The 21197-nt window shown below is 47.4% G+C and overlaps 1 protein-coding gene across 2 annotated transcripts in view; it reads left to right on the top strand.

Annotated features, from left to right (window-relative positions):
- Ppm1h (protein phosphatase, Mg2+/Mn2+ dependent 1H) overlaps nucleotides 1-21197 on the top strand; it is a 269105-nt gene that overhangs the window by 177207 nt on the left and 70701 nt on the right. For both annotated transcript variants that reach the window (XM_076554165.1, XM_042263421.2), the window contains exon 5: nucleotides 710-794. In XM_076554165.1, the coding sequence (XP_076410280.1) occupies nucleotides 710-794 (85 nt within the window). The remainder of the gene's footprint in view (nucleotides 1-709; nucleotides 795-21197) is intronic.

Genomic DNA, 21197 nt, shown 5'->3' with positions numbered 1-21197 from the left:
AGAAGAAGCCTGAAGTAGAACCTCAGACTCTGCATTTCCTCCATGCACCCAAGTGAGGCCAGTACTGGGGCGCACTGATCCTTGGAGTTCCCAAGAGTCTAGCTTCGCATGGCCCAGTATGTTAGATTCTAGCCACCTCGGACTTCTTTAGGCTAAATGGCATTATAAATGCTGTCCCCAGGCCGCAGGTTAGCCACAGATCGAACGCTCAGTATGCACACGGCGCTGGGAGCAGCCCTGTTGGACTATGGAAAGAATGTTACTGTGCTCACAGAAGGTTCCACTGGACCAACTTTGGGTCAGAGGGAGAACTGTGGCGACATTCATTTGTTCCTTCACCCATTTAATCCCTGAACATTTATTTATTTATTTTGATTTTTCGAGACAGGGTTTCTCTGTGTAGCTTTACGCCTTTCCTGGAGCTCACTTGGTAGACCAGGCTGGACTCGAACTCACAGAGATCCGCCTGGCTCTGCCTCCCGAGTGCTGGGATTAAAGGCGTGCGCCACCAACGCCCGGCCCCTGAACATTTATTATATGTAGAGTTGGATACTTGTTGCCAGGGCATTAAGGCAAGGGATCCAGAGATGGTATTAGTGAACCTGCTGGGCGGGTATGGGGGAGGAGAGGACATCTTGCATGGCCTGTCGGTGGTTGTCACAGAGGCTTTCTGAATTTGTCGGCCGCTGATGCATTTTTCCCATTGCAGGGCCATAATCGTCAGAAATGGAGAAATCATCCCCATGTCTTCGGAATTCACCCCCGAGACCGAGCGCCAGCGACTTCAGTACCTGGTAAGAGTCATGTGGGTCTGGCAGAGGGTAGTGGTGTTGGGGGTGGGGGTGGGGGCGGTGTTGGAGCCTTTTGAGAGGAACACGTTGTTGTGACATGAAAGCAGCCAGCCCCACCACAGCCAAACGACATATGGTATTAACTCCCCCACACACACCTTCTGGATCACACCTCCTGGCTCTGCGTGTGACGACACACTCCACCTCCGTGCATTCATTATTGCGGCTGACTCTTCTCCCACCTGCAGCCAACTGCACTCAGCATGCTCTGCCTCTCCCGTCGGGTCAGTGTGCATAACACAGCAGGGTCATTCTGAAAAGTGCAGGACTCCTCCCTTGGCCTGCACATCATCAGTTGAGCTCCAGCAGGTCTCGCCGTCGTCGATCACATCACCAGAAGGAGCAGCTGAGATCTCCCCGATGGCATGGCACACCTTCACACTCAGACAGGAAGGCTCAGGACCCTTGGGACCATGCAGGTGTCGAAAAACCTGTTTCTACCTTGAAGATAAATTCTCCTGTAGACGATCCTCCTGGGGGTGAAAGAGTGGAGGGCTTAGGAGACCCCCCGCTCCCCTTAAAAATCGAAGTTTTATGGAAAGCAGAATGAAACTGTCTTCCTTGTCCTCAAACTCCAGAAAGAAGATGTTGGGCATAAAAGTGAGCCTCAGATAAAAGTAACTTGGGCGCCCCCATCCAAGTCCCAAGCTATTTTGGGGGCTAAAGTCTCTGAGCATTAGCACAGCGGGTGGGGATCTGTGGAGAATAATGTTTTCCTGCCAGGATTTCCTTCAAGATAGTAAGACTCCAGTAGAGACCCTCAGCTCTGTGAACAGACCGGTCCAGAACAGACCGGTCCAAGCTGCTCACAAAGGTCTTTCCTGTGTGTCTCAGCAATGTAGATAGTTGGGTGGGGGGTTATCAAACATTTCACTTTTATACTCTGTGTGTGTGTGTGTGTGTGTGTGTGTGAGAGAGAGAGAGAGAGAGAGAGAGAGAGAGAGAGAGAGAGAGAGAGAGAGAGAGAGAGAGAGAGAGAGAGAGAACTTGTGTCCAAGGACAACTTGTGAGAGTCACTTCTATCCTCTTATGTGGCTTCCAGAGATTGAGCTCAGGTCACTTCTGCCTCTGTGCCATCGCTGGCAAGATTTGATTCCTTTGATGGATTTAGAAAGTCGCCCCGTACCTTCACTCAGTTCCCCAGGGAGTGTGTTCGGCTGTAACACTACAACATCACCTTTACTAGTTACAAGGCGTGTGTGACAGCAGGAATCCCAGACTAGCCTAAAGTAAGAGCTTTGTCTTCTACCCAATTTGTGTTTGTTTTGGTGGTTGGTTTAAGGGGTGGTCGAGACAGCCCAGTCCAGCCACAGACTTACAGGGTCCCCTCTCCCCAACACCTTCAACTCTATTCATTGCTTATCTTGTTGTTAGACCAAAACACACCAACGAAAAAGCAACTCGATGAAGCAATGATTCTGTCTCGACTCACAGTTCGGGTGTGTGCTGTGCATCCTGGTGAAGAAGTCACATGGCCAGGAGCTTGCGTCGGCTGGTCACATGACATCCATAGTCAGGGAGCAGAGAGAGAGAGAGGAGTGATTGCCAGTGTTCCGGTCACTTTCTACATTTTATTTTGTCCATCATTAAAAAAAGGTCTTCCCAACCTAATCTACAAAGACCCTCCCAGACACGCCCATCGGTTTGTCTACAAATGTCTCTAAGTCCCATCAAATTGACAGAGTAACCATCACAGCATCTCTCCAAGCACTGGGACAGGAGATGCAAGCCCGATTCCTAATGCTGCTTTCCCGTGTGTGTGGTGGAATGTTCTGGAAGCTGCCAGTGGAGAAGCTCCGCTTTTTTTCTTTTTCTCTTGGTAGAAAGAGAAGTGTAAAAGATGCTTGGGAAAGTGTAGAAGATGCTTGACCCGAGTCCCAGTTCTGCTCTTCCCTACCTGGATAGCTTTGTGCAGGTCTCCTAACCTTTCTAGGCCTTGATTCGTCACCTGTGAAATGTAGCACTAGACAGGAGGGTCACCAAAGGCCTCTGGGAGGCAAAGGTCATTCCCAGTCGAGTTGATAACAGCTGGCCTGTGTGGTTTTCTCTGTCACCCAAGGCTATAAATATGATCTCCCTAGACCTTGTCACTTCCCACCTAAAGCTTTGAGCTGCCTTCCATGGAGAGAATGCAGCCAGACTTGTGACCGACCTCAGATCCCCGCCGGCCTCTCAGACACCATTTCCCAGTCACTACCACCACCCATTCCCCCATCTCCCCACCCCCACCCCCACCCCACTTCTTCAGCCAGATCACTACCTTCCCTATCAGCCCAAGCCACCACCATGCCTCTCTGACCTCCATCCCTATGGAAATTTACTCTGTTTAGAGAGGGCTCTTCCTGTCTCTGCCAGAAGAATTCCTCCTTATCCTTTGAGATGCCAGCACAAAAGACACTTCTGGGAAGTGTCCTCTAATCCTCGTAGGGAGTCAACTCCCACCCCCTACCCCCCCCCCCCCCCCCCCCCCCCCCCGCCAGTGCTGGTATCTCCAGAGGCCTGTAGTGTGGTTTTCAGGATCTTACTGGGTTTTTTGTTTTGTTTTGTTTTCAGATCTCTAGCTTCCTCTCCAGATTGAGTTCTGGAAGGCACGGCTCTTAACCTCCGTCACCTCATTGCTGTGCTCAACCTAGTGGCTGGCACAGAAGCAGACTCTGAGTGGGTGTGGATGAAAGAATGCTGGGTCAGCATTAGACAGTGCTTCCCCCACCCCCCCCACCCCCACCCCCACCCTCCTGTGCACATGACAGCCACAGCGGAGTATGAGGGCATTTGTGTCCTTTGCTTCCATTCTTAGCAGCTCTGACCTTCCACGTCCCCCACTGGCATCCACTTCCTGCCGGAGGCAGTGGATGATAAAAAGTTCATTGCTTGTGCTTTAAATTTTTAAGTAGTGTATTTTCTTCATCAGAAAATGAATACAGGGGCTCAATTTTAAGGGCGGATAGGAATGGCTGGAGTTGTCTGGGGACAGTAGGGATACGATGCATGTGCCTCTGCGTGATTTCCACAAGTCACGTCATTGATTGCTAATCATCAGTTGTGGGCATGGGAAACCTCAGAAGACCTTGTAGGGATTAAACAACATGAGATGCGCAGCGTTCCTCTGTGCCATTCAGTCCTTACTTAGCTCTTGTTTGATGAAGTCGAGTCTTGCTCGTTCAGATATGTCTTGGTCTATCTGGGTTGTTAAAACAAAATGCCATCAAGCAGCTGGCTTATAAACAACAGAAATGTATTTCTCACAGGCTGGAGGCTGTGAAGTCTGGGATAAAGGCCCCTGGAAGTTTCAGTGTTCGGTGAAGGCTCTCATCCTGCTTCATAGAGAGGCTTTTTGTTGTTGTTGTTGTTTTTTAACCTCATGTGACAGAGATGTTCTTGGAAGCCTTTTTGCTCCATCCTTAAGCTATAATCACGCCCACGACATGGCCTTACCTCCCAGATATCATCACACAGAGATTTGCCTCTAACATATGAAATCTGAAGGTGTATAAAAATACATTCTAAAGCAAAATCCTGCCGGCCTGAGATCCGTTTTGCCAGCTTACTTGGCACTCACTTCTGATCTTGCTAAGATGAAGTGATATTTTGGAGTCTGTCTTGACTAATCAGTGTGGATGCTATTAGTCCACAAAATGGGGCCTAATGGTCAATTTCTAAAAGATTAGGGCACCATCTTCTTATTCCTGACCTCCCACAGCAGATAGGCATGAGGACTGGACACCATCAGAATCTAAGCCACCCTGGTTGCCCAGCCTCTTATCCATTCAAGTCTAGGAAGATATGCTCTGAAAATGACTCCTCAGCCCATAATAATCACACAGTGCCACTGTTTGTAGTGAAGCATTTTAGGTTAAATTATTCGTAATGTAACATGTGAAATCATTATAACAATTTAGAATTGTTAGAATTAGGAGGTCGTTAACGTAAAGTTTTGAAAATAGTATCAAGTATGAGAGGAAAATGGCCAGAGTGTGGAGTAGACTGCCTTCAGCCCCGGTCCTGTAACGACCTGGGCAACCTCAATTCTCCCTCATAACTTGTTCAGAAATGGAATGAAAAAACAACCCTTGGCAAGATAAAACATAGACGTTCTTCAGTTTACAACGCGGCTTTGGCCACTTAGAAACTCATCACAGTTAAATATACCTAAGTCAAAATGCAGCCACTGTATCTCATTTCCCAAATATTATAGTTAATCCTTGCCCATGTTCAACATACCCAGCACATGTACACTGGCTCACGATGTGGGGACATTATCCGACAAGCCGAGTGAGATAGCACACATCTGTCATCCCAGCACTCAGGAGGCAGAGACGGGAGAATCACGGTCAGATCAAGGCTAGTCTGGGCTACAAAGTCAGACTCTGTCTCACAATAAATGGATAAACACAAATAAGTCACCCACCACAAAAAAATAAATAAATAAATAAATCTGATTTGTAATACAGTAAAGTGCTGGCTAGCTCATTCATTTTCTTGCATGCTCTACTAAAAGTAAAAGTGGGTATGCTTTATGCTATCATGGAGTCAAAAAAAAAAAATCATTCAATCCAACCATTGTCAGCCAGGGACCATCTGTGTGTGAACCATCTTATGGTTTTTAAGTCCATTCCCCTGATCTAATTATGAATGGTTGGTGCAACGGTAGTTGGAGCATCCTTTCCCTCCCATGACCTCACCCGATGATGGAAAATCAAGCATCTTCTTCATTCTCAGAACAAATCGAATTTCATGTTCCTGTTGTGTGAAGAAACATTTATGATGGACTCATCAGGACATCCAGGCCCTTAGCTGCTTGCTTTGGGTCGCCGTCTGCAATCCCAAGGCTCTCTCCGGCTTGGAGAAATGGATAGATAATGAGCTCTGGGGAGTAGAGAGGGCGGTCGGGGCTCTTTGTGATCTGCCGTGGAGAGGGATGTCTTGGGTACGGACAGTCTGGATGCTTAGGGATTACGGAGCTGGAGGCAGATTGTAGAATGATGAACGTGGCGGTCGTGAATTTTGTTTGGTCTTGCGTCCTGACCTCAGGGCCTCTTCACACAGCTCTTGGGTAACATGAACTTTGTTTCATAGGCTCTCTGACAGGGGTGACTAATAGAGCAGGCTTCTGGGTTTGGTGTGCTCACACAGAAAGTGGCAGGTGTGTATGATGAAGGGATCAGGGGTCCTGTTTTCTTTCCCCAGCGGCCAGGGAGACCCGAGGAGCCTACAGGCATGAAGAAGCCTGGTTCCTCTCTAGCTGGTTCGGAGGGGGATTTTGTTTGTTGGTAGGTTGGTTTTCCATGGATTGAAATAAATGCTTAAGGGAGTCCACGAAGCTAACCGTGTTCTGAGGGAGTCAAAGTACAGCTAAGGGAGAAGGGGGTCTGCCTATTGGATATCTCTCAGCAGAACTGAGTGCTTCGTGGCTGTGGCCTCCAGGAAATCACCCCGCCTTTCCTTCAAGTGGCAGCTAGGAATGAATCATCCTTGGGGGGACCTCAGGAGCCCTGAGGTATGAGAGAGGAGGCTCCCCCTCGCTTCTGCCTGGACATCTTCATAAACTTCTGGTTTGATGACATTAAGATAATGCTGGTATCATCAAACCCTCCGATAATAGGCTCCGTCCTTGCAGAGCGACCCATGTCTGCAGCTGGTTTTAATCAAGGACAGTCGGCAGGCGGGAGGAAAGTGGCCTTCAGATGCATTTTTTTTGAGACATGAAGATGCGGCATTATCTGAAGTGACTGTTGGTGGTATCTTGGAACCACCCCAGCCCCGCTCCAGCCTGGTCCCATTTGTCTGCTGTCGTCTCTCTGGTGCTGGGCTCGGGAAGGGTTCCAGAGAAGAATGCCGGGCCTCTGAGCTCACGGAGATTTTTCATGCTCAAGAGTTATTTTCACAAAAAATATTCCTTAAGGCTGAACCTGCTTTTAAGACGGGGGGGGGGGGGGGGGGGGGGGGCGCGCGCGCTCGCTCTACTGCAGTGGTTCTCAACCTGTGGGTCACAACCCTTTTGACAGTTGAACAACCCTTCCACAGGGGCGCATATCAGATACCCTGCATATCAGATATTTACATTACGAATCCCAACAGTGGCAAAATCACAGTCATGAAGTCGCAGCGAAAATAATGTTATAGTTGGGGGTCAGCACAGCATGAGGAAGCGTATTCAAGGGTCACAGCGTTAGGAAGGTTGTGAAATTCTCATCTAATGGGAAGTTCAAGTGTGCTTCCGAGTAAAAAGGCAGGCGCCCCACTCCATCCTTGACAGCGGTGATTCGACCTATTAACCTCAGGTTGGTGGTGGTACAGAGTCTGCCCTCTGATTGTGCCATGGCAGAGTGTATGGATTTGCGGGGGAAGACACCACTCTGATCCCAGTGTCCTTGACACTTTAACTTTGTCTCGTAAAATTGCATGTAAGTTTCGGATTTTCTCATTAAACAGTGGCAGGCTGAAAACCGCCGTGGCCTGTTTCTCTGTTTCCTGTAGGCTCCAGGGACTATGTGGAAGTGTCCTTGGGACCCTTTCTTGAAATCCACACATGCCAAGCAGAACTTTTATCAGTTCTCAATCCAGTAATAACCTACATACACGAACTCCGTTCTTGTCACTTGGAGGTGGACATGCGGTCACACCTGTGCCACAACAGAAGACAGTGTCGGGGTTCAGTCCTCATCGTCCCTCTGGTTTGAGACCTTTGTTGTTTTTCCACTGTACATGACAGACTAGTGAACCCTTGAGCTTCCAGGGGCTCCCCTGTCTCCATCATCTCCCTGTGTCATAGATGCTGGTGTTAAGCATCTGGCTGTGCGTGCGTGCGTGCGTGCGTGCGTGCGTGCGTGCGTGCGTGCGTGCGTGCGTGCGTGCGTGCGTGCGTGTGTGTGTGTGTGTGTGTGTGTGTTCTGGGACTTCAGGTCTTCATACTTGTATGAAGCTTTTTTTTTTAACCCACTGAATCAATTCCCCAGCCTCATTTTGAGATCTTTGCTATTTAAAACAGGGTCTCACCGTACAGTCCTGACTTCCTAGAACTCACTATGTAGACGAGGCTAGCCTTGTCTCACAAGAGCTCTCTCTGCCTCTGTCTCCCCAGAGCTGAGAGTAAAGGTGTGTGCCCATCACGCCTGGCCACTTGGAGATTTTTAAGGGCAAACTATGGCTAAGAATTCCTCACGAAAAAACTTAACCATATATGTTAAATGTGAAATCAACCATTTCACATTTTTCGTTCTCTCCTCTCCTCCACTCTCCAACCAAAACAATGACGTGGGCAGCCTTTGCGGAGGAAGAGCCTTCCCATCCAACTATAGCGTGACGGTCAGTGATTGCCAGTGGCCTGACTTACGTTCATTTCATTTCTGACCTTAGATTTTCTATCATGATAAACCGTCCTGAATTGTACTGCATCCTTCTCATGTAGTCTGATGAGAATTTTCCCTTCTAAGGGCAAGAAAAAAAGAGAGCTCACTCAACTGGTTTTTTGTTTTGTTGGTTTGGTTTGGTTTGGTTGTTTTTTGTTGTTGTTGTTGTTGTTGTTTTGATTTTGATTTTTGGGTTTTTGTTTCATTTTGGTTTTATTTCTTTGTTATCTGAATGATTTCAGTGAAGTTCTGCCTTTCAAATTTTGAGAGGTCTGGATCTATTTCTTAATCTCAAAGCCATAGTTGGACTTAGGAGAGCGCTGCCTCTGGTGGAATCCGCCATCTTATTTGATACCTAAGTGTCTTGACTCCCTGTATCCTGCTGATGGGAATAGAGACCGAAGGCCCTCTTTAAGGAGGGTGTGGCAGCCACCCCTGAAGCAGAGCATGCCCTGGCCCAGCAGCTGCATTCTTAGGTACCTACCTCAGAGAGTTGTGTGCACATGTTCACGGAAACACTAGACGGTGCATAGGGTGCTGTTTGTCATAGTCCAAACTGGTACCTGTCCAGCTGCCCACAGAAAAGGGAATGAGTGTGTAAATCATGGCTCCATCCCAGCCTGAAATGCTTTATGGTGCTGAGAATGGAAAAAAATTATGGCTGTATACAACATGATGGATCTCAAAGATGTTTCTGTGCCCCACCCCCCAGTGCTGGGGACTGAACCTAGGGCCTAGTAAGCATGATAAGACCTCCTCTACCAACCTATGATCTCGGACTTAATTTGTGACTAAGGGGACTACAAGAAAGTACAAAAATGGGGTTTGGGAGATGCCTTAGTGAGTAACAGCACTTGTTGAGCCAAACTTGAGGATCTGAGTTCAAATCCCCAGAACCCACATAAAAAGCCAGGTGTGATCCCATGTGCACCTGCAACCCCAGAACTGTAGGGAAGGAAAGCAGGATTGTTGGCATCTGGCGAGTGCCAGCCTGGCTCTAGGTTTAGTGCCAAACCCTCCTGCCAGTGAGGTCTCGTCTCTGAAGGTCGCAGGAGGGGCACCAAGTGTTTGAGCTCAAGATTAGTACAAACAGAGCACGTCTCATTTTTACCACTAAAGCAAGCAAAACATGAGGCAACATGTACAGTTAGCTCAGACAGATACAAGTACAGTGAGGGAATACACCAGGTGCTGTGTCTTATGAACATCATCTTTGGTCGTGAGAAAAGAACCAAGTACATACCTCCCAGGCCTTTGCCTTTCCCACAGAGAACATGTGGGCACGGCAGGGCATTCCCTTCGCATCCTTGCTTTCACGTGCATTCACTTATAGTTGATGCAATGCTTTCTAGAAAGCCACCTTGTAGGAAGACTATTCTGCACTCTTGCCCAACCATAGTTCCCAGTAGGTTCACAGCTTTCTTACACAGATCAGCGAGAGACCCTGTCTCAGAAGAATAAAGGGAAAAATGATAATAGAATAGGTTGTTGTCCTCTGGCTCCATACATGTACACATAGGCACATGCACACACACATGCACACAGGGCATACAAACGTAAGTTCAAAAAGTGGCCAAAGCCAATCTCGAAGTTGGAGCAGTGCTTCCCTCTAGGGTAGCCATGGGGGTTATGTGGAATTGGAATTATAGAGGAAGGGGCCCCTAAGGGGCTGGGAATGTTCCTTTTTAAGTGCTAGCTACATAGGTGTGTTGTTTGTGAAAACTTATCACCCTGTAAATATATTATATAAACCCGTTACACTGTATAGTATACTTCACTGAAGTGCTTTAGGTAACTGTGCCTTTTATTCAACTGTACGGTGTGTTTTTTAGGACGAGCTTTTCCACATCCCTCAGGAAGCCTGTCACCTCTTCTCCCTGCACCATGCGCTCTTAGGGGCACCTCTGAGGCTCCTCCAAACATAGAGCTGTTCTCTACCTTTGTGCATATTTGGCCTGTGCTGGGCCTGTGCCCCCCCCCCCACCTCCACGGCTCTTGGGCACCTTGCAGAGTCTCTCTGGCATCTCCTTTCTCCACCGTGGAAATCCCATTGTCTCCCTTTAGTCTCCGGGTGTGATGGCCGGGGTGTGATGGCCGTTTCACTGGTAAAAAGCCTCCCTCTTCCCCCACATTGTGAGCTCCAAGCAGCAGGACCCCTGCGCTTAGGTATTGAATATCTGACTTGTGAAGGAGCTCATGTGCTTCTTATGTGAATTTCTTTGTCTGGCTACCTCGCCCCAAACCTGACACGGTATCTTTTTTGCCTGGCTCCACTCACTAGTCAGTTGACACAGAGTAGCAAAAGAGATGTTATTGCCCAGCAGAAGGAAAGGGTGGAAGTACATTGTATTTCTAGCAGGCAGTTTCCTGTAGCCTCAAGATCCACTGTCTGTCCCCTGGAAGCTTAGTGTTGGGTACTTAGCCTTTGGATATAACCTGGCTCGCTCTCCTTGGGATCTGGGCTGCCTGTTCTGGCTTCTATTTCTCCTCCCCTGCCAAAGTTCTCAGAGGTCTGCTCAGCCCATTAAAGGCATCTCTCAGCACCGTGTGCTGGAGTGAGACAGACCCATGTGGATGCTGCGTGGATGTTCCTAGCATGCATATATCTAGATAACATCATCAAAGAGAAAGATATAAAATGTATTCAGAATATCTGATAAATATGGAATGTTTAGGGAAATGTCCAGAGTTTTTTGTTTGTGAGTGGACATGGGTCCTGTATACTTGATCCCACCTTGGATTTGATCCACATGTTTGTTTTGTATTGTTTTGTTTGTTTGTTTGAGACAGAGTTTCTTTGTATAGCATTGGCTGTGCTGGAACTCATTATGTATGTAGACCAGGCTGGCCTCAAACTCACAGAGATTCATCTGCCTCTGCCTCCCAAGTGCTGGGATTAAAGGCATGTGCACTACAGTCCAGTCTTGGTCCACATTTTTAGCAAGTTAGCATCTCTATGAAATGTGCCTTGGGGGGGAAAAAACTGTAGTAATGTATGCATATTTATGAACTGCCCAGGTATGGGAAGGGGAGTAAACCATGCCAGAATTATTCATGATTCTTACAGTTTAAGAGCCAGGAAGTCATTAAGTTTTATTGCTTGAAGGAATCTAACAAACGCTCCCCACATTTTGCAGATTTTAAATGTTGGAGCTTGCTGCTTCAAGTGAAATTGAGGTTTAAAAAAAAAAAAAACCACACTTGTGGAACACCAGACTCAAAAATGCTAGTGTAAGCCATCCTCCTGTCAAACCGGGCCAGGACAAGTGAAGCCATTCCAACAGTCATGACCCTTGGGTGCTGGTCTGGAGGAAGTTTCCACATTCCCAGCTTGTTTTGCCGCTCTGCATTTGCCAACCCTGCTGACCTCTCAGGAATTCACAGGCTTCCCCCATCCCCTCCTGGGAGCCAGGCCTCTCCCAGTGACTTTAACAAAACCATTAAAACAAGGCTCAGCGAAGAAGCCCTTCCCATCACTTTAAGAACCTCACTTAAACCCTGGTTTCTCCTAAAAAGTCACAATTTTTTAGAGACTCTTTTTTAATGAAAGCAATCTGGGCAAAGGATTATGGGTCAGGGATAGAACACTTACCCATCATACCTAGAAGAAAAAAAAAAAAAAAAAAGGAATCTGTGTCCGGTGGTAGAAATACTTACCAATATAGAAATTAAAAAGAAATTCTCAGATAACATTTTGTTTGGTTTTGTTTTGTTTTCGAGACAGGGTTTCTCTATGTAGACCAGGCTGTCCTCAGCTCACAGAGATCTGCCTGCTTCTGCCTCTGCAAGTGCTGGGCTTAAAAGTGTGCATCACCACCTCCCTGTCAGATAATATTTTTGTAGTATGTTGATGACTGTGGACATATTTACTTATGCATAATGCCTGTTAGACCTCTGTTAGTTTTTGTCAGCTTGACACAGACTAGGGTCACCTAGGAAGAGGGAGCCCTACTAAGGAACTGCATCCACCAGAGTGGACTGATACCATGTCTGTGGGGCATTGTCTCGGTTAATGACTGAGGTGGGAGGCCCAGTCCACGGTGGGTAGTGCCATCTGGGGCAGATAGTCCTGGGATGTATAAGAAAGCAAGCTGAGCAAGCCCCTCAGTGGTCCACCATGGTTTCTTCCTTTTTTGTTTGGTTTGGTTTGGTTTTTAGAGACAGGGTTTCTCTGTGTAACAGCCCTGGCTATCCTGGATCTCACTCTGTAGCCCAGGCTGGCCAGGAACTCACAGAGATCCACCTACCTCTGCCTCCCGAGTGCTAGGATTAAGTGTGCCCCACCACCGCCCGGCCCTCCATGGTTTCTGCTTGAGTTCCTTCCCAGCTACACTCAAAGACAGACTATGGAAATGGAAGCCAAGTAAACCCTCTCCCATCCAGGTTGGCTTTGGTCAGGAAGCAAATTAAGGAAAGACCTAGATATCAAGTTTCATGGTAATTATAAGAAACGATAACGACTAACGAACAGAAATCTCTTTCTCTGAAACCCGACGAGTTAATTTTTTTTTTTTCACACGTTCTGGGTTTTCTCTGTCACTCACCGGCTCCTTTGTCCTTAAGCAGCCACGTTTGCTGTGTTCTTTGAGCAGCACTGGTGTAGCACCATGAACTCCAGATGGTCTGCTCGGTGCAACTTCAGTGAGTGTGCAAAGATCCGTGTAGGAGGGGTTGACGACTCTGGGGCAAGTGGTGGCCTTACAGGGCAGTGAGTAGTCAGCAGATGCCATGGGTAGAGACGGACTGCTTACAACTCCATAGCACACATGGTTGTGACAGAAAAAGTCACCCTGCCATGGGTGCTGTGGCATTTATCTAAAGAGACAGAATAATCACCACAGAGACAGAGAAATCCATGGGTGTGGCAACAATATCAGTGTGGGACTATATATAATATCTCCTCATAACCAAGGTGCTTTCCCACACGCATTTTAATATGTGTAAAGTTGGAATAGTCTGCAGATGTGGCCATGTGCACGCATAAATGCATAGACGTATATAAAGAAGGGACCATTTCTTCTGTCCCTTTAGGAGGGTCAAGGTGAGGTCCCTATAATGAAAGCTAGATTGACAAGAGATAAAAGAGAAGTTTATCTAATATAGGTGTTGTTTGATACATAAGGTATGTCCCACAGAGATGCATTACGTTATAAGAAAATCAGAATGCAAAGAACATGTAGATGTGTGTATTTATGCTCAGGTCTGATTAAAAAGTGGACATTTGGGGCGGGAAAGATGCCTCAGTGATTAAGAGCACTTGCTGCGCTTGCAGAGGGTCCAGGTTTGGTACCCAGCATCTACACTGAGCATCTCACAGCTGCCTGTCACTTCAGCTCTTTCCCACACCCTCTTCTAGCCTCTTTGAACACCAGGCACATGTGTGGTGTGTGCACGTATATACGGGCACCCTCACACACACATAAAATACATTTTAAAAAAATATTATTTTAAAGAACAGGCAGCCATGGGAGATGTGGGATTTGATGGTGGGATCATCTTCTCATAGGAGTACCCCAGGAAAACGTAACAAGACTTAAAAAAAAAAAACAATTTAAAGATTATTTATCTCACTAGCTTGAAAGATTTGTTTATTTACCTTCTGCAGTGGTACCTCCCTTCAGAAGTAAAGATGTTCCTTCGTGGTAGATTGAAGTGTGATCCTAATTAGTCTGAACAATAAAAACTGTGAGTCGGATATCAGGGTGAAAGCTGAATGATCAGAGAAGCAGAGCTGCAGCCGCTAGAGACTTCTTACCTCTACGGATCCTCAGACGAGAGGCCGAGATCTGTCTCCACCTGCCTGATATTCCTGTCTCCATATCCGGAGTGCTGGGATTAAAGGTGTGAGCCACCACCACCTGGCCTCTGCAGTTAACGTGTGGCTAGCTCCATCCTCTGATCTCCAGGCGAGCTTTACTTATCAGAACACAAACAAAATATCATTCAACAGTAGGCGTAGGAGGGTGCCTCTGGAATGGAAATCTCATGACCTGCTATAGAGGAAAAGGGCCAAGGGGGAGCCAAAGAGCGTTTGTGTGCCTTCCATCTTCTGAGCGTGCTATATTCTAGGTTTACGTGCCTGACTCTGTCATACCAACTCGCAGGGTGGTTAACAAGCGTCTTGGGGAAAACTCCTTCCAATGAAGGAACCATTCATCTGTCTTCTGTGGATCCAACTGGTTCTGTGGAAGGAACGGGCTGGGCAGCCGCATTCCTGGAGTGGGAGTCAGCTGGCTGTAGTCAGTGGCTGAGCTTTGAGGTGTGTGGTGTGCTGTGGTTGTTTAAGAAAGGCACTGTCAACGATGCTCTGATGAGACACGGGACGTGGTGAAAACTGTGACCTTCTTGACTCTGAATTGAAACACAGTGAGAGCTGTGGTATGCTTAATGTGAAAAATTCTGGGGGAGTTTTAAGCCATACACAGATGGTCCCCCATTGATTGATAGTTAGGTTCCCGACTTTCCAACCTCAGGATAGTGTGAAAGGGAAGCACATCTAATAGAAACCGTACTTCAAATTTTAAATTCCATTTTGTTTTGTTTGTTTTATTTTGAGATAGAGGACCACTATGTAGTTCAAGCCAGCCTGGAAACTGTGGTTCCCCCTGCCTCAGCCTCATGTGCTAGGATTACAGGCACGGACCACAGCCAGCTGAATTTTGAATTTCTGTCTTTGTCTAGGCTAGATAGAGATGTGCAATAATGCTCTCTCATAATGCTGGGTGGTGGCAGCAAGAACATGCCCTAACTTCCTGTCAGCCGTGAGGTCACTGGGGTTGTCAGTGGAGACTCCACGGTGGACTGTGTTACTCTGCTACAGTGTTAGCACTGTTAGACACACTTCAGCTTCACAGTGGGTGCGCTGGGGTCGTAACCACGTCATAATCTAAAGTATCTGAACTTTACCTACATATCCCATACTGTGTGTGGACCAGGCTGGGAGGACAGCTGCTTGAGTGAGCGCTCTTGCTCTACAAGCATTCAGAGCTGAGTTCAAGTCCTCAGTACCCATGTGAAAAGCCAGGCCCAACAATGGTGGGTGGAGACGGGTGGATCCCCCGAGTTCCCAATCCAGCCAGTCTCAATGAAGTCCTGCCCAGTGAGAGACCCTGTCTCAAGGCAATAAGGGAAGACATTGCTCATGCCCCCTGATCGCTGCATGAGCAAGCACAGGCATGTTCCCCTGCATGTTTATGTGCATGCAGCACGTGCAAACACCACACACACACACACACACACACACACACACACACACACACACACACACACACGATAGAAACATAGCTAAACTGATAGACCATGGAAAACTTGTCTTAAAGGAACTCCTCCAAAAAGAGTAAAATAAACTTTTGAAGCAGTTAAAGAGCATCATACACTATTTAGGTGGCAACCCTAGTTTTTTCTCTGAGAGGTAGAAGAGTGATGTCACATCTAACCCAGAGGCATCCATGTCAACAAACCATCTGAACAGCCTCCCAGGTAAATGAATACTGGCAAAAATGGGCACAGGGGTGCCTGGCGAAAGCACCATTGGAGGGTCTACTCTCCCTTCTGTAAGGAAACAAAGTGCCTGGACCTCTCCGTGCATTGCCCTTGCAGAAGAGCAGAGATTTTTACCTCCTTATCCGTTGCTGGGTTCATAGCTAATAATCCGGCCACAAAAAAGATAAAAGCCTAAAAGTTATTTGATATAAATTGCATTTGACGCCAGATTCTTTCAAGGCAACAAGCGGAAGAAAATCGGTAACGTTTGTGGCTAGTCATGTGTCAGTGTGCTTGGAGAATGAAATGATAAGAGAGAAAGAGAAAGGGTGAATGCACCAAGTCCAGCTCATTCTTGGTGTTTCTGGTACCAGTGTGTCTGTAACGCGGCTTCTGTAGGACGAGCTCCCCTGTCCCTATCCTCTATTACCAGGCTGATCTCTACCTCCCGCCTCAGCCTCCGAAGTAGCTGAGACTCTAAGTGTACATACACCACAGTGTCAGCTTGGAGTAAGGGTCTTCCAGCCTGTTTTCCGAAGGAAGTCAGCTAAGTTCTGTGGCTTCAGGGGAAGAGGATCTGGAGCGAGCAACTCTTCCAGTCTCTATGACCTGAGTGCTACCCGCACTTCCCACCACTTCCACAAATACCTGAAGGACATCAACTTCAAAGGAGAAAGATGTTTTCTTTTGACTCAGAGTTCAGAAGACTCAGTGCATAGGTTGCTCAGGCCGTTGCTCTGGAGTCTGTATGAGGCGGAATGTCACAGAAGGCTGCTCATCTCATAGCGGCCAGGAAGCAAACAGATCAGAAGGTACCAGAGCCCAGTTGCTTCCTTAAGGGCACTCCATCAGTGGTGGTAGAACTTGCTTCCAATAGGCTCCCCTTCTGTTTTAAATTTTGTTTGTTTGTTTGTTTGTTTTGTTTTTCGAGACAGGGTTCTCTGTGTAGCTTTGCGCCTTTCCTGGAACTCACTTGGTAGCCCAGGCTGACCTCGAACTCACAGAGATCTGCCTGGCTCTGCCTCCCGAGTGCTGGGATTAAAGGCGTGCGTTACCACCACCCAGCTCTGTTTTAAAATTTAAAAAAAAAAAAACAAAAACAAAAACAAAAACAAAAAACTTTTTTTGAGTTTTTAGAGACAGTCAGATGTGTAGGCCAGGCTAGCCCTGAACCTCAACCTTCTGAGAACTGGGATGACAGGCCTGTGCTACCACATCTGGCAGGCCCCGCCTCCCAGGAGTGCCACAGGCTGGTGACCAAGTCTTCAGTCATGGGCCTTTATGGGACACTTTCAGATCATAGCTGCCCATGACAGTTTCCTCGGAACCCAAGCTGCCATTTTTGAGATGTGGACCCTGAACCCCCTCACCCTCTCCATGACTGAATTGGTGAAAGCGTGTGACCTGAAAACATGCTTTGGATTCAGCATGTTTTTGTGAATATGTCTGTTGTTCATGCACCTCTGCGTCCAGTATCTGTATATACAGTATTGTGACAGAGGACCCCTGACTGGGTAATTTGTGAAGAACAGAAATGTTTTGCTCCCGATCCTGGACAGTCGAAGATCAAGGTGCCAACATCTGATGAGGTTTTCCCTGAATCCTCACGTGGTAGAAAGCAGGAGAGAGAGAACACAAATTCACACCCAACTGGCCATGGCTGCAGAACATTAATGACCTAACTACCTCCGGAAGCATGTACTGAGAAGTGTTGTCAACATACAAATTTGAGGAGACACATCCAGACCATAGCACACACTCATTTACATAAACATACACCTGTCATACATAGCAGTCTGTGCATATGTCATAACACACACACAAGCTTCTACACTCATGCATATAACTGTTTATTTTTATTTTTATTAAACTTTCTTCTTATTTATTCCTTGTGTCTTTCACGTCATGCATCTCTATCCCATTCATTTCCCATCCCTTCATATCTATCCTCTGTCCTTGCAACCTCCCCTCCAAAATTAAATAAAATTTAAGAGGGGGAAAAAAATCTTGTCGTGGAAGCTGTGGTGACACAGTGAGTCACACAGTAAACCCTCTTGTCCACATATCTTTACTTGCAAGTGTTTATTGCAAACAGTCATTGGTCTGGTTCAAAGCCTCTGGTTTCTGCTGCACTATTGATGCTGGGCCCTCACTGGGACTCCTCTTGAATATCCTGCTGTTGCCCTGTGTTGTGGAGATCCTGCAGCTTTAGGTCCACAGGACCAGCCCCTTCCTGTGCTCCAGCAGATCACAGATGGCGTGGATGTTGGGGTGGTCCAACTCATACCCCTGGTTCTGGGCCTGGGTAGTTGCAGGGTTGGACAGCCCACCAGCTCTCCTCCATCCTCGCCACCAGGGTGAGCTCTCCAGCATAGCCCTGGCTACTTCATGCCTATGAGCAGGGGGTGGGGCTAATTCTCCTACTTCCACACCCTCAGGGTTGGCTCTCCCATGCCTGGATCATGAGGGCCAGCTCTACTGTGCAAGGTGCAGGGAGGGACCACTCTCCCGAGTGCTGCAGCTGGTGAGGGGCAGGGACAGCTCTCCTGCTCTTATGACCTCAGGGCCAGCTCTCCTACCTGCCGTAGGCAGCATGGGGCCCTGAGGAAGAGGCCTCTCCCCTCCCCCAACCCCCACACCATATGGCAGATGAGGGGCGGGGCAGGAGCTCCCATCCCCAGTCAACAGGATCAGCTCTGCTGGGCTGCCCAGTTGAGGTGCAGGGCCTGCTTTCCCGGGCGCTGAAGCCAGGAAGGGGTATGCCTGTTTCTTAATAACCTGTTTTTAACAGTAAAATCAGGCATGTTGTTTGCTTCTTATTAAATAATTTTTATTTATTTTTTTGTCGTTTTGGGTTTTGTTTTTTGTTTTTGTTTTTTTGTTTTTACAGTTCAATGGTGAGATACACCCTTGTAACCAAACTATGTTCGGATCCATGTTGTGTTTTTTTGTTTTAGGGGTTTTTTGTTTTGTTTTTTTTTTTGGTTTTTCAACACAGGGTTTCTCTGTGTAGCTTTGAGCCTTTCCTGGAACTCACTCTGTAGCCCAGGCTGGCCTCAAACTCACAGAGATCCGCCTGGCTCTGCCTCCCTAGTGCTGGGATTAAAGACGTGCACCACCACTGCCTGACCCGTGTCGTATGTCTTTTTAACTACCGTTTTGGACTGTGTGATCTAAGAGCAGAAGATAACAGGCTTTCCAGGGACCCTCTTACTGTTTGTGTGAACGTGTGAGGGAGTTGCCAGGCCACACAGGATGGCTGGGAGTTTCAGTGGGGTATTTAGCTCAGGCCCAGAGCCACCCAATCCTAGCTGATGAACTTGGATTTGGTGCCTTAACCTTTTTAGGCCCATTTCCTTGGGTTTTGTTTTGTTTCTTTGCTTGTTTGTTTGTTTTGATTTATTTTTAAATATTTGGAAGTGGACTGTTTTTAAAGATTCACTTCTTTTATTTCCTGTGGATGAATGGTCTGTCTCTATGCATGCCTGTTACATGCGAAGGTCAGACAAGGTCATCGGCCTCCCTGGAACTGGAGTTGAGGGTGATTACGAGGCCGCACGTGAGTGCTGGAAACCCAAGTCCCTGTACAAGAGCAGCAAGTGCTGTTAGCTGCTGAGCTGTCTCTCCGGCCCCTTCCCTTGTCTTAAGCTGAGTTCCTGTCACGGGCTTTTGTGGTACTGGAGAGTGAGATATAGGGTGTGAAGTACTTGGATAAGGTGCATGGTAACCTCTAAATCAGTCCGTCCAACCTAGGGATAGGACCTGGAACAAACCTCCATGCTGATAGAGCCTCAGAGTCCGGGAAGAGGATGAGGGTACATGAGGGATGCTCCTGTTTATTGCTACTGCATTTCTGTTCTTTAGTCCTTTCTTTTCATTGGTTTGTTTGAGTTTTGTTTGTTTGTTTTTATTTTGGGGAGGGAGGAGTTTTGTTTTGGTTTGTTTGGGTTTTGGGGGTTTTTTTTTGTTTTTCGAGACAGGATTTCTCTGTGTAGCTTTGCGCCTTTCCTGGGACTCACTTGGTAGCCCAGGCTGGCCTCGAACTCGCAGAGATCCACCTGGCTCTGCCTCCCGAGTGCTGGGTTTTTTTTTTTCTTTTCAAGACAGGGTTTCTCTTTGTATCCCTGCCTGTCCTAGGACTCACTCTGTAGACCAGGCTGACCTCAAACTCAAAGAGATCCACCTGTTTCTGCTCCCAAGTGGTGGGATTTAAAGGTGTTCACCTCTACTCCCAGTTCCATTCCTTGGTCTTTAATGGTGGGTCAGTCCTAATGAGAAAACCCTAACTACACTTGGGGTGTGGCTGCTACCTGGGCAGGTCACTGGTGTAGTCACACAGGGCCTTGTATTTAGTTTTATGCACTGCTGTCCCTGTCTTGAAATTCTGTTCTGGGGCCCACAAATTAAATAGCGGTAGGGAGTCCTCCTGCCTAAGACTTTTGGAAGGATGTAGTGAGAGAACTCAGAAAGCGCTGCGCATAATAATCATTAAATGGATATAAAAGTCGCGTGTGTGTATGTGTGTGTGTGTGTGTGTGTGTGTGTGTGTGTGTGTGTGTGTGTGAGAGAGAGAGAGTGAGAGAGAGAGAGAGAGAGAGAGAGAGAGTATGGGGGGGGGGGTCAGGGTATACCGTAGTGACCGTGGAAGTCAGAGGACAATGTCAGGTGTCATTTCTCATCTTCTGCCTTGTCTGAGACGGGGTCTGTTGTTCACCCATGTATCTGGCTGGGCTCCAAGCTTCCAGGGATTCTCCTGTCTCTTGGCCTCCCATCTCCGCCATGGGAGAACCAGCGCGGCAGACACATAATACTGCGCCGGCTTTGTGTGGGTTTAGGAACTCGAACTCGGGTCTTCGTTCTCGGGCAGCAAGGGCTTTGCCCACTCCGCCATCCCTCCAGCCCTCGGCGCTGTTTTTCCTGGGCAGAGACAACCGCGATGAGAACCTTTAAGATCTCTAATTATGAAAATGCCAGTCATAATGTCACTGTAAAGACAGTGAAACCAAGGCTCAAGAAATTAAATAACTCATTAAAATCACAAAATTAATGAATGCGGAGCTTGATGCCTCTTAATGCCAGCTGGTTCTATCACATACTAGTTTTAGTTTTCTTCCTTCTCCGGGGAGCTCGTCTCCGTGAAACCTGGTATGGAAGCTTCCTTATTACCTGTCAGAGTTATCGGGAAGGAGGCTATGGGTAATACCTGTTGTAGGTTGGGCGTCCCTCATCCCCAAATCTAAAATTTGAAAATGCTCCCAAACCTGAAAATTTTGTAAGTGTTGACATAATGCCTTAAATGGAAAATTCCCCACTTGACCTTGTATGAGAGGTTGCAGTCAAAACATACACTGAAAACACTGTACGAAATCACCTTCAGACTGTCTATACGGTGTTTCTGAAACATAAATGAATTTTATGTCAGCTTGGGTCCCATCCCTAAGATGTGTACCTGGAAATATTCCAGTTGCGCACCCCTGCTCCCCAAACACTTCCAGCCCTAAGCACTTCAGATAAG

Source organism: Peromyscus maniculatus, chromosome 18 (assembly GCF_049852395.1).
Source record: "Peromyscus maniculatus bairdii isolate BWxNUB_F1_BW_parent chromosome 18, HU_Pman_BW_mat_3.1, whole genome shotgun sequence".
In the NCBI taxonomy this organism is placed as follows: Eukaryota; Metazoa; Chordata; class Mammalia; order Rodentia; family Cricetidae; genus Peromyscus; species Peromyscus maniculatus.
The sequence above is the reverse complement of the archived record's forward strand: the minus strand, read 5'-3'. Positions and strand labels throughout refer to the sequence as shown.